This window comes from Zonotrichia leucophrys, chromosome 26 (genome assembly GCF_028769735.1).
Source record: "Zonotrichia leucophrys gambelii isolate GWCS_2022_RI chromosome 26, RI_Zleu_2.0, whole genome shotgun sequence".
Taxonomy (NCBI): Eukaryota; Metazoa; Chordata; class Aves; order Passeriformes; family Passerellidae; genus Zonotrichia; species Zonotrichia leucophrys.
Genome location: NC_088195.1, coordinates 3,300,680 through 3,325,723, shown reverse-complemented (window position 1 = coordinate 3,325,723; position 25,044 = coordinate 3,300,680). Strand labels below are relative to the sequence as shown.

Here is a 25,044-nt window from a genome sequence, read left to right as displayed (position 1 = left end):
CTCTGTGGGGAGTGAGGACAGGCTGCACTCGCCCAGGCCTCTCCTCTACCTGGTTTTGCCCTAAATGCCAGTTTTTCACTGGGTTTTGATGCAGTTTTCCCCTGGGTTTGGGTGCAGTTTTTCACTGGGTTTGGGTGCATTTTTCCCCTAGGATTTGGTGCATTTTTCCCCCTAGGATTTGGTGCAGTTTTCCCTGGAATTTGGTGCAGTTTTCCCCTGGGTTTGGGTGCAGTTTTCCCCTGGGTTTGGGTGCAGTTTACCCTGAGTTTGAATGCAGTTTTTCACTGGGTTTGGGTGCAGTTTTTCCCTGGGTTTGGGTGCAGTTTTTCTCTGGGTTTGGGTGCAGTTTTTCACTGGGTTTGGAAGCAGTTTTCCCCTAGGATTTGGTGCAATTTTCCCCTGGAATTTGGTGCAGTTTTTCTCTGGGTTTGGGTGAAGTTTTTCCCTGAGTTTGAATGCAGTTTTTCACTGGGTTTGGGCGCAGTTTTTCACTGGGTTTTGATGCAGTTTTCCCCTAGGATTTGGTGCAATTTTCCCCTGGAATTTGGTGCCGTTTTTCACTGGGTTTGGGTGCAGTTTTCCCTCGGGTTTTTCTGCAGTCCTCCCCTGGGTTTGGGTACAGTTTTTCCCTGGGTTTGGGTGCAATTCTTCCCTGGGATTTGGTAGAGTTCTTCTTTGGGTTTGGGTGCAGTTTTTCACTGGGTTTGGGTGCAGTTTTCCCCTGGGATTTGGTGCAGTTTTTCCCTGGGATTTGGTGCAATTGTTCCCTGGGTTTGGGTGATTTTTCCCTGGGATTTGGTGCAATTGTTCCCTGGGTTTGGGTGGCTTTTCCCTGAGATTTGGTCCCGTGTCCCCCTTTGCCCCCTGGATTCCCTCTGCCCCCCTCTCCACACCCCTGTGCCCCCTGGATTCTTTCTACTCCCCCTTTCCACACCCCTGTGCCCCCTTTTATCCCTTGAATTCCCTTTGCCTCCCTCTCCACACCCCCTCCCTCACCCCAGTTTTTTCGGGGTGCTCCCCATCTCTCTCCCACCCCTTCCCCGTGGTTTCCCCGTTCCCACCGCTCCCCACGGGGATCTCCCCGCTGCCCCTGGGGGTCTCCCCGCTTCCTCCCACCCCGTTCCCGTCCCGGCCCCGCTCGGGGCGGCCCCGGCAGCCGCCAATGGGCGCGGGGGGGCGCGGCCGCCGGAGCCGCCGCCGCTTTTATCGCTCGGGCCGGGCTCGGAAGCGGCGGAGCCGGAGCCGGGATCGGGATGGAGCGGGCGGCAGGGCCCGGAGCCGGCCCCGGTTCCTCGCTGGCCGAGGGGCTGATCAAATCGCCGCGGCCGCTGATGAAGAAGCAGGCGGTGAAGCGGCACCACCACAAGCACAACCTCAAGCACCGCTACGAGTTCCTGGAAACGCTGGGCAAGGGAACCTACGGGAAGGTGAAGAAAGCTCGGGAGCGCTCCGGGAAGCTGGTAAGGATCACTCTGGGGTGGCATTGTCACCGTGAGGGGTCTCAGCATCCTCTGTCCCCGGTGCATCCTCGGCGTCCTCGGTGTATGCGTTCGTCCGTGTGTCCCCCCCGGTTCGGTGCGTCCCTCTCTGTTCCCGGTGTGTCCCCGCCGTGGTTTTCGCCGATCCCCGAGCTGCCCCGGCTTCCCGCAGCCCGGCTCGGCTGCCTCTCCCTCCGGTGCTCTCCCCTTCAATCCGTTCCCGGCGCATCCTCACGGACCCCCGAGCATCCCCCGCTCCCGAGCATTTCGACCCTGGTGCCTTCCCCAGTGCATCCCCGGTCCGGTTCAGCCCCCGGTGCAGCCCCCGGTGCATTCCCGGCCCGGTGCAGCCCCCGGTGCCTCTCCCGGTGCAGCCCCAGTGTCGTCCGGTGTCTCCTCCGATGCATCCCCGGTGCCTCCCCGGTGCATTCCTGCCCCGGTGCAGCCCCCGATGCATTCCCGGCCCGGTGCCTCTCCCGGTGCATCCCCGGTGCTTCCCCCGATGCATTCCCGGTGCATTCCCGGCCCGGTGCCTCCCCCGGTTCCTCCCCAGTGCCGCCGCTCCCGTCTCTCCGCAGCCCCGGTGTATCCCCGGTGCAGCCCCCGATGCATTCCCGGTGCATTCCCGGCTCCCGGTGCATTCCCGGTTCCTCCCCCGGTTCCTCCCCGGTGCCGCCGCTCCCGTCTCTCCGCAGCCCCGGCCGGGCCCCGCTCCCCCCGCAGCCTGCGGGAAGCTGCGCCTCTGCCCCGGCCGTGCTTTAGGGGGGTCCCAGCGGGGCCGGGGGCACCCCCGAGGGTCTCGCCCCGCTCCTCCCGGGGGGCTGCGGCTCCTCTCGCCCACTTGACCGCGGCGCCGCTTCCTGGGGGAAGGAGCGGGCGGGGACGCGGCCGCCAAAGCAAACAGCGCTCTCAGGCTGAAGGGTTTTCCCCTTCCTCTCACCCTGCGTTTGCCTTTCTCACGGTGTGGGGCACCCAGCGCGCAGCCGGGCTCGCCAAAATCCTGACTCACCCCAGGCCGCGGCGGGAGAGCGGCTCTGGCTCAGCCCGGCTCAGCTTTCCTCGGGGAAAAGGGGGTTGAACCCCAAAAACTGAACCCCAAGGGTTGAACCCCCCGGGATTGAACCCCTGGGACTGAACCCCCCAGGACTGAATATTCAGGGTTGAACCCCTCGGGACTGAACCCCAAAAATGGAACCCCTAGGACCGAACATTCAGGGTTGAAGCCCCCGGGATTGAACCCCAAAAATGGAATCCCTAGGACCGAACATTCAGGGTTGAACCCCCCGGGATTGAACCCCAAAAATGGAACCCCTAGGACCGAACATTCAGGGTCGAACCCCCGAGAATGAACCCCCCCCAGGGTTGAACCCCCCGGGATTGAACCCCAAAAATGGAACGCCCAGGACTGAACATTCAGGACTGAACCCCCGGGATTGAACCCCCAGGGTTGAACCCCGGGAATCGGAGCCCCTGGGATCGAATCCCCTGGGATTGAACTCCAGGGGTTGAACCCCAAAAATTGAATCTCAAAAATGGAACCCCCAGGACTGAACCCCCAGGATTAAACACACATTGTTGAACCCCGAGGGTTGAACCCCCGGGATTGAACTCCCAGGACCGAACCCCAAAAATTGAATCCCCGGGATCGAACCTCCAGGGTTGAACCCCTGGGATCGAATCCCCTGGGATTGAACCCCGAGGATTGAACCCCAAAAATTGAATCTCAAAAATGGAACCCCCAGGATTAAACACACATTGTTGAACCCCCGGATGAACCCGGGTGAACCCCGGCATTGAATCCCGGATGAACCCCAAAAATTGAACCCCAGGGATCAAACCCCAGGGTTGAACCCCAGGGAATCGGAACTCGGGCGAATCCCCTGGGATTGATACCCGGGATTGAACCCCAAAATTGATCTCAAAAATGGAACCCCAGATTGAACTCAAAAATGGAACCCCCAGATGAACCCCGGAACCCCGGTTGACCCGGATTGAACCCCAAAAATTGAACCCCCAGGATTGAATCCCAAAAACCCCCAGTGTTGAACCCCCAGTGTTGAACCCCCAGGGTTGAACCCTCAGGGCTGAACCCCCTGGGATTGGATCCTCGGGACTGAACCCCAAAAACTGAACCTCAAAAATGGAACCCCAAAATCTGAACCTCAAAAATGGAACCCCCAAGACTGAACCCCCAGGAACCCCCGGTGCTGCTCTGCCCTGTGGGAATCTGCAAGGATTCCACCTCAGACGTGAATCCCCAGCCTGGAAGGGTGCGAGGGACCCCAAAAACCCTGAGAGCCCGTCCTGAGCAGAGGGAGGATGAGCTGCGAGTGGCAGGACTGGCCCTGCCAGGGGAAAAGCCGCGAATCCTCCACTTTCCTTGATGAAATGATGATCTTGATAAAACCAGCTCCGAAAGCAGCTCTGCCCATCCGAGCCGCTGCTTTGCTGCATAATCAGGGCCTGGAAATGCAACTTCCACCCGCAGAGCTGCAGGGATCCCTCCTTCCTTCCCTCGGCATGGGCGAGCAAATTCTCCTTTCCCTTCCCTGCCCGCACCTGCAGCTCGGGAATCTCCGTTCCCTGCCTCAATATTCCCTGCAAACCCCCTCGGGATCGCTCTGTTTTCATGCAAATCCAACCCACGGGCCACAAAAATCAAATTTTCTGCTCAGCAGCCCCTCCCCGGCCTGCTGGAGGAGCAGGAGGCTCCAAACCGCAAATTCTCTCCTCTCCCCACAAATTCCTTCAGCGTTTCCGAGCCGCCTTCATCCGCAGCTTTATCCCGAGCTCCGTTGTTGTTCTGCTCCTTCCCCGAGTGGTTTTCACTTCCCAAAATGTGAAAATTTGGGGCTGAAAAGCCGGAGCTGCTCCATCCGCGGGGATTTTTTGGATTTTTTGCCTCTGACAGAGGCGCTGGGTGTTGATCCAGCTCCTTTTTAGCCCCTGCGTTTCTCGTTCCTCTCTGAATTTTCAGCAGGCGGGTTTGCTCGGAAGGTGACAGGAAATTCCAGGCTCCTGCAGCTGGAGGATGTTTTGGGACTTCCATGAATTATTTGTCGGGGAAAAATCTCTTTTTTCCCTGTTAGGAATCCTTTATCTGAGGTGATGCTTCTGCTCAGCGCCTTTCCCAATCCTTACAAACATCCCTGCGATATCAGCTGGGGAGGGAATTGCTGCTTGGTTTTCCTCCCCCCTTTTTTCCCCCCTTCTCTTTTTTTTCCCTTTCCCTTCCTCCTTTTTTTGTACTTTCCCCTTTCTTTTTGTACCTCCCCCTTGTTTTCTTTACTTTCTCTTTTTTTGTACTTTCCCCTTTTTCTTTTACTTTCCCCTGTTTTGTTTTTACTTTCCCCCTTTTTTATTTTCTCCATTTTTTTACTTCCCCCCTTTTATTTTTACTTCCCCCCTTTTATTTTTACTTCCCCCCATTTTCTTTTACTTTCCCCTTTTTCTTTTACTTTCCCCTCTTTTTAACTTTCCCTTTTTCTTTTCCTTTCCCCCTTTTTTACTTCCCCCTTTTTTACTTTCCCTTTTTTTACTTTCCCCCTTTTTTACTTTCCCTTTTTTTACTTTCCCCTTTTTTCTTTCCCTTTTTTCTTCCTTCCCTTTTTATTTTTCCCCCTTCCCTTTTTATTTTTCCCCTTCCCTTTTTATTTTTCCCCTTTCTCCTTTATTTCCCCTTTCCCTTTTTATTTTTCCCCCTTCCCTTTTTATTCTTCCCCTTTCTCCTTTATTTCCCCTTTCCCTTTTTATTTCCCCTTTCCCCTTTATTTCTCCTTTCTCCTTTATTTCCCCTTTCCCTTTTTATTTCCCCTTTCCCTTTTTATTTTTCCCCCTTCCCTTTATATTTTTATTTTTCCCTTCCCTTTTTATTTTTATTCCTCCCTTTTTTCCATCCTTCCCTTCCCTTTTCCCCCTCCCTTTCCCCACCAGTTCTCACCCTCGGGGCTCTTTTTTCCCTCCCATCCCTTTTTATTTTTCCCATCCCTGGCCCTCAGCCAGGCCAAACACGCTCGGGGACCTCCCATGGGACCCTCGCGGTGTCCCCAAGGCCCCTCGGGGCCGGGAGAGCAGCACCTGGAATATTCCAGAGCCTCCTTTGATCCCAACCCTGCTCCCTTCCAGGCCGGATTCAAATCCCGATTCAAATCCCGATTCAAATCCCGATTTAAATCCCGATTTAAATCCCAATTTCCCCAAGCAGTCCGGAACAACTTCTGAAGCGCTGCCTGGGGGTTGTGTTCATGAATCTTTCAGCAGCTGCTGAAAATACCCGTTCTGCCCCCAAAAATTAAAATTAAAATCCTTTTTTTTTTGGCTTGGAAAGCATTCCCGAGCTCCAGGGGCATTTCTGGGCTGTCTCCCCTGTCCCCAGCTCCAGGGTGGCTTTTTCTGCTCCCTCTGCTCCCAAAACCCTTTGGGAAGGGAAAATTTGGGAACAAATCCCTGCTTGGGGGAGATGGGGCAGCTCCGGCTGCGCCTGGGGGTCCCAATTTTGGGATAACGGTGGATCCAGCCTGGGGCATCTCCATCTTTTTTATGGATTGTGGGATTTCTCCGAGAGTTTTGGGGGTGTGAGAGGCTGGGGCAGCAAGGAAATGCCCCCAAAATGGTCTAAAATGCTCTGAAATTGTCCAAAATGCTCCCAAATGGTCCAAAATGCCCCCAAAATTTTTGGCTGCTGGGCAGGGTGTCAGGCTTTGCAGGAGGCAGCAAGGAGATGGTCCAAAATGCCCCCAAATGCTCCAAAATTCTACAAAATGCCCCAAAATGCCCCAAAATTTTGGCTGCTGGGCAGGGTGTCAGGCTTTGCAGGAGACAGCAAAGAAATGCTCCAAACTGCTCCTAAAATGCTCCAAAATGCTCCAAAATGCTCCAAAATGCCCCAAAATTTTGGCTGCTGGGTTGGGTGTCAGGCTTTGCAGGAGGGAGCAAGGAAATGCTCTAAAAATGCTCTAAAATGCTCCAAAATGCCCCAAAATTTGGGCTGCAGGGAAAATACTCCAAAATGCTCTAAAATGCTCTAAAATGCCCCAAAATGCTCCAAAACGCCCCAAAATTTTGGCTGCTGGGGAAAACGCTCCAAAACGCTCTAAAATGCTCCAAAATGCTCCAAAACGCCCCAAAATTTTGGCTGCTGGGTTGGGTGTCAGGCTTTGCAGGAGGGAGCAAGGAAATGCTCTAAAAGAGCTCTAAAAATGCTCTAAAAATGCTCTAAAATGCCCCAAAATGCTCCAAAACGCCCCAAAATTTTGGCTGCTGGGCTGGGTGTCAGGCTTTGCAGGAGGCAGCAAGGAAATGCCCCAAAATGCCCCTAAAATGCCCCAAAATTTTGGCTGCACTGAAAATACTCTAAAATGCTCTAAAATGCTCTAAAATGCTCTAAAAATGCTCTAAAAATACTGCAAAATGCTCCAAAATGCCCCAAAATTTTGGCTGCTGGGGAAAACGCTCCAAAATGCTCCAAAACGCCCCAAAATTTTGGCTGCTGGGGAAAACGCTCCAAAATGCTCCAAAATGCCCCAAAATGCTCCGAAACGCCCCAGAATTTTGGCTGTGGGCAGGGCGCCAGGGTTTGCAGGAGGCAGCGGGGATTGGGGACGTCGGTGGTTGCAGGAAGGACCTGCAGGGCTCAGGGCACTGGGGCAGCGATGAAAATCTTGTTAAAATTTAACCCACAAAGCAAAGGTCGGGGAAAAAACACCTGGCTGGGTTTCCCAGAAGCGTTAAACAATTCCAGAATTGCCCGAAAAAGAAACCCGGGCAGGGATGGTTGGACTTGGGCCGGGCAGAGTCCGCTGGATCCTGCCCTGGTTGGGGCCAGAAAAATGGGGTTTGGGGCCACAAAAATGGGGTTTGGGGCAAGAAAAATGGGGTTTGGGGCAAGAAAAATGGGGTTTGGGGCCAGAAAAATGGGGTTTGGGGCAATAAAAATGGGGTTTGGGGGCAGAAAAATGGGATTTGGGGACACTAAAATGGGATTTGGGGCAAGGAAAATGGCATTTGGGGTACAGAAATGGGGTTTGGGGCCACTGAAATGAGTTTTGGGGCCAGAAAAATGGGGTTTGGGGCCAAAAAAATGGGGTTTGGGGCCACAAAAATGGGGTTTGGGGTCACAGAAATGGGGTTTGGGGCCAGAAAAAAATGGGATTTGGGTCTACAAGAATGGGATTTGGAGGTACAGAAATGGGATTTGATTTGGGGCCAGAAAAATGGGATTTAGGGCAGAAAAATGGGATTTGGGGCAAGAAAAATGAGATTTGGGGTCACAAAAATGAGATTTGGGGCCACAAAAATGGGATTTGGGGACACTAAAATGGGATTTGGGGCAAGGAAAATGGCATTTGGGGGTACAGAAATGGGGTTTGGGGCCACTGAAATGAGTTTTGGGGCCAGAAAAATGGGGTTTAGGGCAATAAAAATGGGGTTTCGGGCCACAAAAATGGGGCTGGGGGCAAAAAAATGGGGTTTGGGGCAAGAAAAATGGGGTTTGGGGCAAGAAAAATGGGGTTTGGGGGCAGAAAAATGGGGTTTGGGGGCAGAAAAATGGGGTTTGGGGACACTAAAATGAGATTTAGGGCCAGAAAAATGGGGTTTGGGGCAGAAAAATGGGATTTGGGGCTACAAGAATGGGACTTGGGGCTACAGGAATGGGGTTTGGGGCCACTAAAATGAGTTTTGGGGCTACAAAAATGGGGTTTGGAGCTAGAAAAAAATGGGGTTTGAGGCTACAAAAATGGGATTTGGGGCCACAAAAATGGGGTTTGGGGTCACACAAATGGGGTTTGGGGCCAGACAAATGGGATTTGGGACTACAAGAAGGGGATTTGGAGGTACAGGAATGGGGTTTGATTTGGGGCCAGAAAAATGGGATTTGGGGCCACTAAAATGGGGCCTGTGGCTACAGGAATGGGATTTGAGGCTACAAATTGGGATTTTATTTGGGGCCAATAAAATGAGTTTTGGAGGGTACAAAAATGGGATTTGGGGCCAGAAAAATGGAGTTTGGGGCCAGAAAAAGTGGGGTTTGAGGCTACAAAAATGGGATTTGGGGCCACAAAAAAAATGAGACTTGGGGGCCAAAAGAAATGGCTTTTGGGGCGAGAAAAATGGGGTTTGGGGCCACAGCAATGGGTTTTGGGACCACTAAAATGAGTTTTGGGGCTACAGAAATGGGGCTTGGGGCCAGATAAATGGGATTCGGGGCTGGAAGAAATGGGGCTTGGAGCCATAAGAACGGGATTTGGGGCTACAAAAATGAGATTTGCGTCCACAAAAATGGGATTTAGGGCCAAAAAAAGGGATTTCGGGTGCCCACCTGAGCCCGCTTTCGGAGCCAGCTCCCTTGTTCAGCGCCTCGATCGCGGGGCCGAGCATCCCTCCCGCCCCTCGGGGGCTCCGGGCCCCTCTCCCGTTGCTGGGAGATGCAGCGAGCGCTCCCTGCACGGGATTAAAGCTGTTCCGCATTCTTGTCTGGGAGGGGAAAAAAAAGAAAAAAAAAAGGGAGAAAAAAAAAAAAAAGAATAAAAAAAAAAAAAATGAAAAGGTTCTGCTGGATTCAGTTGTAAATTCAGCCCTGGGAGCGCTTTGTGTGCCCGCAGCCCCTTTGAAAGGGGATTAGAGGGCGGCTGTTCTATTCTTCTCAGTTTTTCTCCTCCCTTTTCAATCTCCTCCTCGTGGAGGAAAAGTTGGAATTGCAAAGGAAAAACTGGAAAATTCCGGGTCTCCCACCCCCTTCCTGCTTTATCACCCAAACTTTCTCTTGCTCGTAGAAATAAAGTGGTTTAGAGGCTAAAAAAAAAAAAGCGAGGTGTGGGGTTTTATTGCTTTTCCTGACGTCAGGAATTGGCCGCTGGGTTTGTTTTGGTTGTTGTGGTTGTTGTGGTTGTTGTTGTTATCTCCCGAGTTCTGCGTGCTGGGCGCATTCCTGAGGCAGGACGCGATCGAAAGCTCAAAAATCGGGAGAAGGGATGTGTGAGCTAAAGGGAGGAGGATCGGGGAGCCCCAAAAATTACAGGATGTGATTGCTGATAAAGGAATCTTGGGGAGCCCCCAAAAATCAGGGTTGTGCTGCCTGATAGGGGTCAGGGAACCCCAAAAATCAGAACCAGGTCTGCCTGATGGAGGAGGCTCAGAGAGCCCCAAAAATCAGGGTTGTGTTACCTGATGGAGGAATCTTGGGGATCCCCAAAAAATCAGGACCACGGCTGCCTGATGGAGGAGAATCAGGGTGCCCTAAAAATCACATCTGGACTATCTGGGAGGAGGCTCAGGGAGCCCCAAAAATCAGGGCTATGTTACCTGATGAAGAACACTCAGGGAGTCCCCAAAATCGGGGCTGTGCTGCCTGATAGGGGTCAGGGAACCCCAAAAATCAGAACCAGGTCTGCCTGATGGAGGAGGCTCAGGGAGCCCCAAAAATCAGGGTTGTGTTACCTGATAGAGGAATCTTGGGGAGCCCCAAAAATCATATCTGGGCTACTTAGGAGGAGTCTTGGAGAGCCCCCAAAAATCAGAACCACGTCTGCCTGATGGAGGAGAATCAGGGTGCCCTAAAAATCACATCTGGACTACCTGAGAGGAGGCTCAGAGAGCCCCAAAAATCAGGGTTGTGTTACCTGATGGAGGAATCTTGGGGAGCCCCAAAAATCATATCTGGGCTACCTGGAAGGAGGCTCCAAAAATCAGGGCTATGTTACCTGATGAAGAACCCTCAGGGAGCCCCGAAAATCGGGGCTGTGCTGCCTGATAGGGGTCAGGGAACCCCAAAAATCAGAGCAGTCTCCTGATAGAGGATTGGGATGCCCCAAAATCAGAGCTGTGCTATCTGATAGGATGATCTGGGGAGCCAAAAAATCAGGGCTGTGTTACTGATGGAGGGGTCAGGAGCCCAAAATCAGACTAGGTCTGCCTGATGGAGGAATCTTGGGGAGCCCCAAAAATCAGACCACGGTGCTATGGGAGAATAGGTGAAAAATCACATCTACTAAGGGAGTCAAGGCCCAAAATCAGGGTTGTATACCTGATGAGAGGTCAGGGAACCCCAAAAATCTAGTCTGCTGACTGGGAGGAGGCATCCCCAAAAATCAGGGCTATGTTACCTGATGAGGACACTTGGGAGCCCCGAAAAATTGGGGCGTGCTCTGAAGGGGTCGGAGACCCCAAAAATCAGAACCAGGTCTGCCTGATGGAGGAGGCTCAGGGAGCCCCAAAATTCAGGGCAGGTCTGCCTGATGGAGGAGCCTAAAAGTGCCCCAAAAATGGGAGCTGCAGTGTCTGGGAGTTCCCCTGTTTTCAGCAGAGGTTTGGGAGAACACCCAAAGAATTTCGCATTTCTGGGCTCCTGGGAGGAGGCTAAAAGAGCCCCAAAAATCAGGGTTGTGTTACCTGATGGAGAAGGTTCAGGGAGCCCCAAAAATCATGTCTGGGCTACCGTTTCCATGGAGCTGGGGATGTTTGTGAGCCCTTCCCAGAACAGGGGAGGGAGGAATTCCCTTCCTTGGGGATCTCACAGCCCTCTCCCGCACAGGTGGCCATCAAATCCATCCGGAAGGACAAAATCAAGGATGAGCAGGACCTTGTCCACATCCGCAGGGAGATTGAGATCATGTCCTCGCTCAACCACCCGCACATCATCGCTGTGCACGAAGGTGAGCCCTCCCCTCCCTTCCCTTTTCCGTGATCCGAGCATCTGGAACGGGCTGGGTACCCCTGGGGGGCTCTTGGGGTGGGTTTGGGTGGGTTTGGCTCGGTTTGGATGGGTTTGGCTCGGTTTGGGTGGGTTTAGCTCAGTTTGGATGGTTTAGCTCATTCAGGTGGGTTTGGTCAGTTTGGGTGGGTTTGGCTCGGTTTGGGTGGGTTTGGCTCGGTTTGGATGGATTTAGCTCAGTTTGGGTGGGTTTGGCTCAGTTTGGGTGGGTTTAGCTCAGTTTGGGTGGGTTTGGCTCAGTTTGGGTGGGTTTGGCTCGGTTTGGATGGGTTTGGCTCAGTTTGGGTGGGTTTAGCTCAGTTTGGGTGGGTTTGGCTCGGTTTGGGTGGGTTTGGCTCGGTTTGGATGGGTTTAGCTCAGTTTGGGTGGGTTTGCTCAGTTTGGTGGGTTTAGCCCCGTTTGGGTGGGTTTGGCTCGGTTTGGGTGGGTTTAGCTCAGTTTGGGTGGGTTTAGCTCAGTTTGGGTGGGTTTGGCTCAGTTTGGGTGGGTTTGGCTCGGTTTGGGTGGGTTTGGCTCTGTTTGGATGGGTTTAGCTCAGTTTGGGTGGGTTTAGCTCAGTTTGGGTGGGTTTAGCTGAGTTTAGATGGTTTTGGCTCAGTTTGGGTGGGTTTGGCTCAGTTTGGGTGGGTTTGGCTCAGTTTGGGTGGGTTTAGCTCGGTTTGGGTGGGTTTGGCTCGGTTTGGGTGGGTTTGGCTCAGTTTGGGTGGGTTTGGCTCAGTTTGGGTGGGTTTAGCTCAGTTTGGGTGGGTTTGGCTCGGTTTGGATGGATTTAGCTCAGTTTGGATGGGTTTAGCTCAGTTTGGGTGGGTTTGGCTCAGTTTGGATGGGTTTAGCTCAGTTTGGATGGGTTTGGCTCAGTTTGGGTGGGTTTAGCTCGGTTTGGGTGGGTTTGGCTCGGTTTGGGTGGGTTTGGCTCGGTTTGGATGGATTTAGCTCATCTTGGGTGGGTTTGGCTCAGTTTGGGTGGGTTTAGCTCGGTTTGGGTGGGTTTAGCCCAGTTTGGATGGATTTGGCTCATCTTGGGTGGGTTTAGCCCAGTTTGGGTGGGTTTAGCGCGGTTTGGATGGGTTTGGCTCAGTTTGGATGGGTTTGGCTCAGTTTGGATGGGTTTAGCTGAGTTTGGGTGGGTTTGGCTCAGTTTGGGTGGGTTTAGCTGAGTTTGGGTGGGTTTGGCTCAGTTTGGTGGGTTTGCTCAGTTTGGGTGGGTTTGGCTCGTTTGGGTGAGTTTGGCTCAGTTTGGGTGGGTTTGGCTCGGTTTGGGTGGGTTTAGCCAGTTTGGGTGGGTTTGGCTCAGTTTGGGTGGGTTTCTCAGTTTTGGGTGGGTTTAGCTCAGTTTGGATGGATGTAGCTCGGTTTGGGTGGGTTTGTCTCAGTTTGGGTGGGTTTAGCCCAGTTTGGGTGGGTTTGGCTCAGTTGGGTGGGTTTAGCTCGGTTTGGGTGGGTTTAGCTCGGTTTGGATGGGTTTAGCTGAGTTTGGGTGGGTTTAGCTCAGTTTGGGTGGGTTTGGCTCAGTTTGGGTGGGTTTAGCTCAGTTTGGGTGGGTTTGGCTCAGTTTGGGTGGGTTTGGCTCAGTTTGGGTGGGTTTAGCTGAGTTTGGGTGGGTTTGGCTCAGTTTGGGTGGGTTTGGCTCAGTTTGGGTGGGTTTAGCTCAGTTTGGGTGGGTTTGGCTCAGTTTGGATGGATTTAGCTCATCTTGGGTGGGTTTGGCTCAGTTTGGGTGGGTTTGGCTCAGTTTGGGTGGGTTTGGCTCGGTTTGGGTGGGTTTGGCTCAGTTTGGATGGGTTTGGCTCAGTTTGGGTGGGTTTGGCTCAGTTTGGGTGGGTTTAGCTCAGTTTGGATGGGTTTGGCTCAGTTTGGGTGGGTTTAGCTCAGTTTGGGTGGGTTTGGCTCGGTTTGGGTGGGTTTGGCTCAGTTTGGGTGGGTTTGGCTCAGTTTGGGTGGGTTTGGCTCAGTTTGGGTGGGTTTAGCTCGGTTTGGGTGGGTTTGGCTCAGTTTGGATGGATTGGGTGGTTTAGCTCAGTTTGGGTGGGTTTGGCTCAGTTTGGGTGGGTTTGGCTCAGTTTGGGTGGGTTTAGCTCAGTTTGGGTGGGTTTGGCTCAGTTTGGGTGGGTTTGGCTGAGTTTGGGTGGGTTTAGCTCAGTTTGGGTGGGTTTAGCTCAGTTTGGGTGGGTTTGGCTCAGTTTGGATGGATTTAGCTCATCTTGGGTGGGTTTAGCTCAGTTTGGGTGGGTTTGGCTCAGTTTGGGTGGGTTTAGCTCAGTTTGGGTGGGTTTGGCTCGGTTTGGGTGGGTTTGGCTCAGTTTGGGTGGGTTTGGCTCAGTTTGGATGGGTTTGGCTCGGTTTGGGTGGGTTTAGCTCATCTTGGGTGGGTTTGGCTCAGTTTGGGTGGGTTTAGCTCAGTTTGGATGGGTTTGGCTCAGTTTGGGTGGGTTTAGCTCAGTTTGGGTGGGTTTAGCTCAGTTTTGGGTGGGTTTGGCTCAGTTTGGGTGGGTTTGGCTCAGTTTGGGTGGGTTTGGCTCAGTTTTGGGTGGGTTTGGCTCGGTTTGGGTGGGTTTAGCTCGGTTTGGGTGGGTTTAGCCCAGTTTGGGTGGGTTCAGCCCAGCCCTCTCCTCCCTTCCAGGACCTGGCCCCGTTCCTGGCCGCTCCCAGGCAATGCAGATGTTCCTGGGCTGTGTTTTTGGTTTTTCTCCAGTGAGGGGGAAATACCTGAACCAGAAATCGCCCTTCCTGTCCCATCCCCTCCTTCCCACACAGGGAATCCAGCGGAAAATGTGGATTTTGGACACTCAGCCCCTGCTCCTTGCACAGCCCCAGGGTCAATTCCAAAATCCACATTTAACCCCTGATCCCTGCTCACAAATGTGGATTTTGGTGGATTCCAAAATCCATATTTAACCCCTGATCCCTGCTCACAAATGTGGATTTTGGTGGATTCCAAAATCCATATTTAACCCCTGATGCCTGCTCACAAATGTGGATTTTTGGAGCCCCCAAAACCCACATTTAACCCCTGATCTCTGCTCACAAACATGGAATTTGGTGCATTCCAAAATCCATATTTAACCCCTGATCTCTGCTCACAAATGTGGAATTTGGTGCATTCCAAAATCCATATTTAACCCCATTTGGACATTCAGGCCCCCTCTCCCTGTGGATTTTGATGGATTTTGGTCGATTCCAAAATCCATGTTTAGGCCCCGCTCCCTGCTTACAAATGAGGATTTTTGGGTCAGTGCAGGGAGGCTGAGCAGGGGCTGAGCGTGGCTCATCCCGGAGATTTTGGCATCTCCCTGGATGTGCTCTGAGCCCGAGGCAGGGTTTAATTTAATTTAATCTCCTCATTGCCTCCCCTGGAGCACTGGAAAACCAAACCACAGCTGCCGGGAGAGTTCCTGCTGCTGCCGGGCTCGGCTTTATGGCCAGGGCTGGGCTTTGGGGTGATTGAACCAGAACCAGACTCAGCCTAAACCCTCAGCTGGGTCAGGTTTAGCAGATCCTTGTGCTGAGCCTTTCCTGGGGCTGGCTCTGCTCCTGCTGCCGGCGCTTGTGAGGGATCCAGGGCCCTTTTGTGCTGCAAACAAAGGCGAGCAGGGCTGGCAGCTCCTCCGCGCTGTTTGCAGGGCTGACTCACAGGAATTCAAAACCACCGAGCTCTGCCTGGCTGCAAACAGGAAAAAAAAAAAAAAACAAAAAAACAAAAAAACCAAAAAGTCGCTCCTGGCTCTGGCAGAGCCTTTTTTGGGAGAGATGGGAGCAGACAGGAAGGTCATGGCTGGGCTGGTGTTGTCACCTTCCCTTGGCGGGGTTCCAGCAAAGACAGCACGGCTGAGTCACCTCTGGGGACACAGCCGGTGGTGGCACAGACCCTCGGTGGTGGCAGAGCCTCAGTGGTGGCAGAGCTGCTGTAGTGGCACAGTCTTTGTGGTGGCAGAGCCTTTGTGATTGCAAAGTCCTGGTGGTGGCACAGCCTTTATGGTGGTTAGAGCCTTTATGGTGGCACCATCTCGGTGGTGGCAGAGCTGCTGGTGACACAGCCTTGGTGGTGGCAGAGCCTCGGTGGTGGCAGAGCCTTGGTGGTGGCAGAGTTGCTGATAGCACAGCCTCAGTGGTGGCACAGTTGGTGGTGGTAGAGCCTTTCTGGTGGCACAGCTGGTGTTGGCACAGCCTTGGTGGTGGCACAGAACCTCTGTGGTGGCAGATACTCAGTGATGGCAGAGCCTCAGTCGTGAAACAGCCTCAATGGTGGCACAGCTGGTGGTGACAGAGCCTTTGTAGTGGGCACAGCCTCGGTGGTGGCACAGCCTCGGTGGTGGCAGAGTCCTGGTGGTAGCACAGCAAGTGATGGCAGAGCCTCAGTGGTGGCAGAGCTGCTGTGCTAGCGCATCTGGAGGTGGCACAGCCGTGGTGGTGGCACAGCCATGGTGGTGGCAGAGCCTCAGTGGTGACACAGCCTTGGTGGTGGCAGAGTTGCTGATAGCACAGCCTCAGTGGTGGCACAGCTGATAGTGGCAGAGCCTTTATGTTGGCACAGCCTTGGTGGTGGCACAACCTCAGTGGTGGCAGAGCCTTTTTGGTGGCACAACCTTGGTAATGGCAGAGCCTCAGTGGTGGCAGAGCTGGTGATGGCAGAGCTTCTGTGGTGGCAGAGCTGCTGTTGTGGCACAGCCTCAGTGGTGGCCCAACCTCGTGGTGATGCAGCTGGTGGTGGCACAACTCTGTGGGGGCACAGAACCTCAGTGGTGGCACAGCCTCAGTGGTGGCACAGCTGCTGGCCCAGCAGCCCTGGTGGCATTGGTGGCTGTGGGTGGGTGACAGCTCTGGTGCCCCCCCTGATATCTCCAGGTCCCCATTTAACCCAAGACTGAGGGCAGGGATTGGCGTAAGCGTCAATCAATGTTCCCCTTGCTCATTAACAGAATCTCCTAACGAGCTTTGAGGGTCCCTTTTAACCCTTTCCTGCCCCCCGCAGTGTTTGAGAACAGCGCCAAGATCGTCATCGTGATGGAATACGCCAGCAAGGGCGACCTGTACGAGTACATCAGCGAGAGGCAGCGGCTCTCGGAGCAGGAGGCGCGGCACTTCTTCCGCCAGGTCGTGTCCGCCGTCTACTACTGCCACAAGGTGGGTGACACGGGGACACCGATGCCACGGGGTGGGTGGCACCAATGCCACGGGGTGGGTGGCACCGATGCCACAGGGTGGGTGGCACCAATGCCACGGGGTGGGTGGCACCAGTGCCACAGTGTGGGTGGCACTGCCCAGCCCAGGGCTTCCCAGGGGAAGAGTGGCTGGATGGGCTCCTGAGCCCTCCTCCCAATGGATTCCAGGCTGGGTGGGCTCCTGAACCTTCCTCCTGATGGTTTCCTGGCTGGATGGGCTCCTGAACCTTCCTCCTGATGGGTTCCTGATGGTTTTCTGGTGGGATGGACTCCTGGCTTCTTCTCGCTATGGTTTCCTGGCTGGATGGGCTCCTGAGCCCTCCTCCCGATGGATTCTGGGCTGGATGGGCTCCTGAACCTTCCTCCTGATGGTTTCCTGGCTGGATGGGCTCCTGAGCCCTCCTCCCGATGGATTCCAGGCTGGGTGGGCTCCGGGGCGCCCTCGTGATGGTTTCCCAATGGTTCCCTGGTGGAAAGGGCTCCTGAGTGCTCTTCCTGATGGTTTCCCGATGTTTTCCTGGCTGGATGGGCTCCTGGGTGCTCCTCCCAATGGATTCTGGGCTGGATGGGCTCCTGAACCTTCCTCCTGATGGGTTCCTGATGGTTTTCTGGTGGGATGGACTCCTGGCTTCTTCTTGCTATGGTTTCCTGGCTGGATGGGCTCCTGAGCCCTCCTCCCAATGGATTCCAGGCTGGATGGGCTCCTGGGCGCTCCTCGTGATGGTTTCCCAATGGTTCCCTGGTGGAAAGGGCTCCTGAGTGCTCTTCCTGATGGTTTCCCGATGGTTTCCTGGCTGGATGGGCTCCTGGGTGCTCCTCCCAATGGATTCTGGGCTGGATGGGCTCCTGAACCTTCCTCCTGATGGTTTCCTGGCTGGATGGGCTCCTGAGCCCTCCTCCCGATGGATTCCAGGCTGGGTGGGCTCCTGGGCGCTCCTCGTGATGGTTTCCCAATGGTTCCCCTGTGGAAAGGGCTCCTGAGTGCTCTTCCTGATGGTTTCCTGGCTGGATGGGCTCCTGGGTGCTCCTCCCGATGGATTCCAGGCTGGATGGGCTCCTGAACCTTCCTCCTGATGGGTTCCTGATGGTTTTCTGGTGGGATGGACTCCTGGCTTCTTCTCGCTATGGTTTCCTGACTGGATGGGCTCCTGAGCCCTCCTCTTGATGGCTTCCCAGAGGAAGGGTGGCTGGCTGGGCTCCTGAACCCTTCTCCCAATGGTTTCCTGATGGTTTCCTGGCTGGATGGGCTCCTGAGCCCTCCTCTTGATGGTTTCCCTGTGGGATGGGCTCTGGGTGCTCCTCCCAATGGATTCTGGGCTGGATGGGCTCCTGAACCCTCTTCCCGATGGTTTCCCAATGGGATGGGTTCCTGAGCCCTCCTCCTGATGTTTTCCTGGCTGGACGTGCTCCCCAGCTCTCCTCCCTGCAGCCCCACGGGAGCTGAGAGCAGCTCGTGTCTCTGCACCTTCCCCACGCAAGGGCTGATCCTGCCTCCAGTCCCGAGGGCGTGGCAGTGCCCCGGCAGCTTTTGGGAGCTCTTGGCTGCTGCGGTGTGAGGGTGACTAACCCGGCCTGCCACTGTCACCTCCCCTCCCTCCCGAGCAGACGGAGACGCCCAGAGCTGCCCTCGGGGCTGGAAGCCAAGCCTGGGTCACCTGTCCTGTTCGGGTCACCTGTCCTGATTGGGTCACCTATTCTGTTCCTGATTGGAGTGTGAAGCTGCAGGACCCTCCCCAGCCTGTGGGTGATGCCCTGGCAGGACCCTCCCTGTGTGTGGATGAAGCCCTGGCAGGACCCTCCCCAGGCTGTGAATGGAGCCTTGGCAGGACCCTCCCTGGGGCTGTTGACTGTGCCCTGGCAGGACCCTCCCCAGGTGTGGGTGATGCCCTGGCAGGACCCTCCCGAGGCTGTGAATGGAGCCCTGGCAGGACCCTCCCTGGGGCTGTTGACAATGCCCTGGCAGGACCCTCCTGGCAGGACCCTCCCCAGATGTGGATGGAGCCCTGGCAGGACCCTCCCTGGGGCTGTTGACAATGCCCTGGCAGGACCCTCCTGGCAGGACCCTCCCCAGATGTGGATGGAGCCCTGGCAGGACCCTCCTGACAGGACCCTCCCCAGGCTGTGAATGGAGCCCTGGCAGGACCCTCCCTGGGGCTGTTGACTATGCCCTGGCAGGACCCTCCTGGCAGGACCCTCCCCAGGTGTGGATGAAGCCCTGGCAGGACCCTCCTGGGGCTGCAGATGATGCCCTGGCAGGACCCTCCCCAGGCTGGGAATGGAGCCCTGGCAGGACCCTCCCTGGGGCTGTTGACAATGCCCTGGCAGGACCCTCCTGGCAGGACCCTCCCCAGGTGTGGGTGATGCCCTGGCAGGACCCTCCCTGGGGCTGTTGACAATGCCCTGGCAGGACCCTCCTGACAGGACCCTCCCTGTGTGTGGATGGAGCCCTGGCAGGACCCTCCTGGCAGGACCCTCCTGACAGGACCCTCCCCAGGTGTGGGTGATGCCCTGGCAGGACCCTCCCTGGGGCTGTTGACAATGCCCTGGCAGGACCCTCCCCAGGTGTGGATGGAGCCCCGGCAGGACCCTCCCTGGGGCTGCAGATGATGCCCTGGCAGGACCCTCCTGGCAGGACCCTCCCCAGGTGTGGATGGAGCCCCGGCAGGACCCTCCGGGGTCTCTCTGTAGGACACTCCAAGGCTGTGCCCCAGCCCTCGGTGGGAGCAGGGGGTGGCAGAGCAGCTCCTGACCCCAAACCAGATTGAAAGCTCTCTCCTCTGGGCACAGCAGGCTCTGCCCGAGCAGGAGCTGTGCCCAGGTGGGGCTGGCACGGCGTGCTGGCACAGCTGGTGACAATGGAGGAGGTGCTGGCACCTCCCTGCTCCCGCTGCCCAGCTGGTGCCACCCAGGCTGGGCCACCCATGCCAGGGCCACGCCCGGGCTGTTTGTGGCTCCAGTTTGCCCTGCCCTGCCCGGCAGTGACCTCCAGGCGTGCAGGACTTTCCCTGCCTCCCGCCCTGCCCGCATTAACCCCTTCTCTTCCCGCAGAACGGGATCGTGCACCGGGACCTGAAGCTGGAGAACATCCTGCTGGATGCCAACGGCAACATCAAGGTGAGGGGCCAGGGGGAGCTGCCCAGCCTGGGGGTGCCCACAAGGCCTCAGTGCCCTCGGGGCACTGAGCTCTGGCACCCCTGGAATGCTGTGGAGAGCTGGCAGAGCCTGGCAGATGTGGTGGAGCCATAACTGATATTGGTTTTATCAGATTTTATCTGCTGATAAGAGGGCAAAGTCTGAGCGCCCAGATTAGTGCTGGCTGGATGAGAAGGGTAAATTCTCAAATTCTGAGTGCCCAGATCAGCACTGGCAAAGAAGAGCAAATTCTGAGTGGCACTGGCAAAGAAGGGCAAATTCTGAGGGCCCAAATCAGCGCTGGCTGGATGAGAAGAGCAAATTCTCAAATTCTGAGTGCCCAGATCAGCGCTGGCAAAGAAGGGCAAATTCTGAGTGGCACTGGCAAAGAAGGGCAAATTCTGAGGGCCCAAATCAGCGCTGGCTGAATGAGAAGGGCAAATTCTCAAATTCGGAGTGCCCAGATCAGCTCTGGCAAAGAAGGGCAAATTCTGAGTGCCCAGATCAGCACTGGCTGGAAGAGAAGGGCAAATTCTCAAATTCTGAATGCCCAGATCAGCTCTGGCTGGAAGAGAAGGGCAAATTCTCAAATTCTGAATGCCCAGATCAGCGCTGGCTCTTTTCCTGCCAGGAAATCCCAGCTCCCCCAGTGGTGATTTCTGCCCAGGGAGGAAGGGCACAGCCTGGCCTGGGCATCCCTGCGGTCACTGATAACGGGGCTTATCTCCAGCAGGGATAATTTAGTAATTGGGAGCTCGAGGGCAGCCAGGGAAGCTCCTGCTGGCGGGGAGGTGCCAGCTCTAATGAGGATAATGAGCACCTGGGCGAGGTGGGGACCGCTGCAGCCTGGGGTGGCTGGGAATGAGCTGGAGGAGAGCCTGGAAGCGCTTCCAGCCTCACCTTCCTGCTCTGCTCCTCTAGAGAAGAGCCTGGAAGTGCTTCCAGCCTCACTTTCCCATTCTGCTCCCCTGCAGGAGAGCCTGGAAGCCTTTCCAGCCTCACCTTCCTGCTCTGCTCCTGCTGCCAGGGCCGCAGGGCAGCTCCTGAATTGATGTTTTTGGGAGGCAGAGAGCAGCAGGAGCGAGCTCAGGGGTGGAGAAGCAGGCTGAGGGGGTTCAGAGCCAAGGGCAGCCCTGGTTTGGAGCAGGGTCATCCCTGGAGGGCTCCAGGAGCTTTGGAGCCTTGGGGAATTTGGGAAAGGGGAACTTGGGAAAGGGGGCTTTGGGAAAGGGACTTTGGGAAAGGGAGCTTTAGGAAAGGGAGTTTGGGAAAGGAGATTTTGGGAAAGGAGACTCTGGGAAAAGGGACTTAAAGGGAGCTTTGGGAAAGGGGAACTTGAGAAAGAGGAACTTGGGGAAGGGGGTTTTGGGAAAGGGAACTTTGGGAGAGGGGCTATGGGAAAGGGGCCTTTGGGGAAGGAGACTTTAGGAAAGGGGGCTTTGGGAAATGGGAACTTGGGAAAGGGGGCTTTGGAAAAGAGGAACTTTGGGAAAGGGGATTTAGGAAAGCAGGCTTTGGGAGAGGAGAACTTTGGAAAGGGGGCTTTGGGAAAAAGGACTTTGGGGAAGGGGGCTTTGGAAAAGGGAACTTTGGGAAATGGAGCTTTGGCAAAGAAGAACTTGGGAAAGGGGGCTTTGGGAGAGGGGTCTTTGGGAAAGGGAAGTTTGGGAAAGGAGGCTTTGGAAAAGAGGAACCTGGGAAAGAGAAACTTTGGGAAAGAGGACTTGGGAAAGGGGAACTTTGGAAAGGGGAACTTGAGAAATGGGTCTTTAGGAAAGGGGACCTTGGGAAAGGGAACTTTGGGAAAGGGGACTTTGGGCATGGGGCCTGTGCTGCTGGCTGACAGGTGTGTTTGCCCCCCAGATCGCAGATTTCGGGCTGTCCAACGTGTTCCAGCAGGACAAGCTCCTGCAGACGTACTGCGGCAGCCCCCTGTACGCGTCCCCCGAGATCATCAACGGGCGCCCCTACAAGGGCCCCGAGGTGGGTGCTGCCTCCCTGCGGGGTGGGGATGGCTCTGGGGCGTTCCCAGTGCATTTTGGGGTAACAGGAGCCCTAAACCCGGCACTGTGGGGTTGCTGGGTGTGTGTGATGGTGTTCACAGGGGTCCCAGGATGAGGGAAGAGATGAGGATCTGACTCCGTGTTTCAGAAGGCTGATTTATTATTTTATGGTATATATTACATTAAAACTATACTAAAAGAATAGAAGAAAGGATTTCATCAGAAGGCTGGCTAAGAATAGAATAGCAGAGAATGATAACAAAGGTTTGTGGCTCAGGCTCTGTGTCCAAGCCAGCTGATTGTGATTGGCCATTAATTAAAAACAACCACATGAGACCAATCCCAGATGCACCTGTTGCATTCCACAGCAGCAGATAACCATTGTTTGCATTTTGTTCCTGAGGCCTCACAGCTTCTCAGGAGGAAAAATCCTAAAAGATGTCTGTGACAGGTGTGCTGGGGTGCTGCCCCACACTCTGTCCCTTCCCTGGTGGCTGCTGCCATCCTGGGAGTCCTGATGGGACATTGGTGGGGTGGGGACCAGGACAGCCCGGTCCTGCTGTCCCCTCCAGGCTCCTGTGTCCCTTTCTCAGGTGGACAGCTGGTCCCTGGGTGTGCTGCTCTACATCCTGGTCCATGGCACGATGCCTTTTGATGGCCACGACTACAAAACTCTGGTCAAGCAGATCACGAGCGGCGACTACCGGGAGCCCACGAAGCTCTCAGGTAGGGACACCCCCATCCCCCTGTGTGTGTCCTCGTCCCCGTGTCCCCTCCCGTGCCTGACCTGTCCCTTCCCCGTGTCCCCTCCCATGCCTGACCTCTCCCTGTCTCTTCCTCGTGTCCCCTCCTGTCCCTCCCTGTGTCCCCTCCTGTCCTTTCCCGTGTCCCCTCCCGTGCCTGACCTGTCCCATTCCCATGTCCCTTCCTGTCGCTCCCCATCTTCCCTCCTGTGCCTGACCTGTCCCTTCCCCATGTCCTTTTCTGTGCCTGACCTGGCCCTGTCCCTTCCCCTGTCCCCTTACATGCCTGACCTGTCCTTTCCCCATTCCCCTCTGTCCTTCCCGTGTCCCCTGCCATGCATTGCCTTCCCCGTCCCTTCCCATGTCCCCTCCTGTCCCTCGCTGGGTCCCCTCCCGTGCCTGACCTGTCCCTTCCCCGTGTCCCCTGCCATGCTTGACCTGTCCCTGTCCCTTCCCCGTGTCCCCTCCTGTGCCCGTGTCCCCTGCCATGCCTGACCTGTCCCTTCCCCGTGTCCCCTCCTGTGCCTGTGTCCCCTGCCATGCCTGACCTGTCCCTGTCCCTTCCCCGTGTCCCTTCCCCATTTCCCCTGCCATGCCTGACCTGTCCCTTCCCCATTTCCCCTGCCATGCCTGATCTGTCCCCTTCTGTGCCTGACCTGTCCCTGTCCCTTCCCCGTGTCCCCTGCCATGCCTGACCTGTCCTCATCCCTTCCCCGTGTCCCCTCCTGTGCCTGTGTCCCCTGCCATGCCTGACCTGTCCCTTCCCCGTGTCCCCTGCCATGCCTGACCTGTCCCTCCCCGTGTCCCCTCCTGTCCCTCCCGCAGACGCCTGCGGGCTGATCCGCTGGATGCTGATGGTGAACCCCGAGCGCCGCGCCACCATCGAGGACATCGCCACGCACTGGTGGGTCAACTGGGGCTACAGAACAGCCCTGGGCGAGCAGGAGGAGCTGCTGCGGGACAGCGAGTCCCCGCTGGCCTCGGTGGCCGAGTGGCTGCGCCGCTCCTCCCGGCCCCTGCTGGACAACGGCTCCAAGGTGCGCTGCTTCCTCAAGCAGCACCTGCCCGGCGCGGCCCTGGAGCGCCAGCGCTCCCTCAAGAAGTCCAAGAAGGAGAACGACATCTCGCACGCCCTTCAGGAGGCGCCCCCGGGGCCCGAGAACCCCTCCAAGTCCGTCCTCAAGCGGCCCAAGGGCATCCTGAAGAAGAGGAACTCTGTGGAGCAGAAGGCGCCCAGCCCCGGGGAGGGTGGCGAGGGTCCCCCCGCGGGGCTGTCCCGGCTCCTGCAGCCCCCCGGAACAGCGGCGGCAGCGCCCAGGAAGGGAATCCTGAAGAAGCCCTCGGCCAGGGAGTCGGGCTATTACTCGTCCCTGGAGTGCAGCGAGTCCGGGGATGTTCTGGACGCGGCGAGCCTGGACCTGGACGGGCCCGTGTTCGCCGAGCCCTGCCCGGCCCCGCAGGGGCTGCCGGCCCGCAGGAAAGGAATCCTCAAACACAACGGCAAATTCTCCTCCTCGGGGGGCAGCGCCGAGCCCCCCGGGACCCCCCTCGAGAGCGCAATCGGGGGTTTTGGGGAGGTGTCGCTGCCGCAGGGGCCCCGCGCCCGGCCCGGCAGCGCCGTCAGCGAGGACAGCATCCTGTCCACAGAGTCCTTCGAGCAGCTGGAGCTGCCGGCCCGCCGCGCCCCCGGGGCCGCCATGCGGGGCTGCGCGTCCGCAGAGAGCCTGCTGCGGCTGGAGGAGGAGGAGGAGCGGGAGGAAGGGCGGCGGCTGCGCCGCTGGACTGTCACCCACTGCCGCAGCCCCTTGGCGGAGCGCAGCGCGTCCCTGGCGGGCTGTGACAGCGGCACCGAGCTCTACCGGCGGGCTGTGGCCGTCGGGGGGAAGCTGAGCTGAGCCCCCTTTTCCTTTCCTTTCCTTTTCCTTTTCCTTTCCCTTTTCCTTTTTTCCTTTTCCTTTTCCTCTTTCCTTTCCTTTCCTTTTCCTTTCCTTTTTCCTTTTTCCTTTCCTTCTTTCCTTTCCTTTCCTTTCCTTTTCCTTTCCTTTTCCTTTCCTTTCCTTTTCCTTTCCTTTTCCTTTCCTTTTCCTTTCCTTTCCTCTTTTCCTTCTTCCTTCTTTTTCTTTCTCTTTCCTTTTTTCCCCTTTCTCCTCCCTTCTCCTTCCTTTTTTCTCTTTTTCTCTTCCCTCCCGGGGCTGCCGGTGCTGCTGATCCACATCCCAGGATTGATTTGGCAGCCTCAGGGCAGGGGATGCCCCAGGGCCAGGACATTTAATGGACCAAAACCCCCAAAGTTGTCCCCAAGGAGGGGCTGGGGGCTCCTCACTGCCGTCCTTCCCTCTCAAACAGTCTCATCTCATCACGGGGGTGAAAGCAATGGGGTTGGGGGGGATTTTTTTGGGTTTTTTTTTGCACTGTTTTTTGGCTGCACAAGGTAAAGGAGGGGTGGGTGATATACCTCAAACAAGCTGCAGATGTAGCAGGGTGCTGGTGAGGGCTCCAAGGTGCTGCCCGTGGGCTTTGGGGGGTGCTGGGGGCACCCAGGCCATGGCTCTGCCCTCTCCCGAGTGCTGAGAACTGGACGTGGCCAAAAGCCCAGGCTGGGAAACGCTGTGATGCCAACATCTCTCATTGTAACGTGGGAAAAAAGAAAAAAGAAGAAAAAAAAAAAGGTGCTTTTGGTGAGGCACCGTGAGTTTATTTATTGATTTATTGATTTATTGATTCATTGCCTTTGCCCAGGCTGGTTGGAGGGCAGCAGCACGGGATGTGTCTGGCTCCTCAGAGGCCGTCCAGGGGTGTTTTTGGGGAGGTGGCTGTGTC

The 25,044-nt window shown here is 56.0% G+C and overlaps 1 protein-coding gene across 1 annotated transcript; it reads left to right on the top strand.

Annotated features, from left to right (window-relative positions):
* Positions 1–1,219: 1,219 nt before the first annotated feature.
* On the top strand, positions 1,220–24,143 carry NUAK2 (NUAK family kinase 2). The gene is made up of 7 exons (XM_064732946.1): positions 1,220–1,460; positions 11,008–11,128; positions 16,157–16,308; positions 19,395–19,460; positions 21,342–21,461; positions 22,075–22,207; positions 23,050–24,143. Exons 1-7 carry the CDS (start codon positions 1,254–1,256, stop codon positions 24,117–24,119), a joined length of 1,869 nt encoding a protein of 622 aa, XP_064589016.1. The 5' UTR covers positions 1,220–1,253; the 3' UTR covers positions 24,120–24,143.
* Positions 24,144–25,044: the final 901 nt, after the last annotated feature.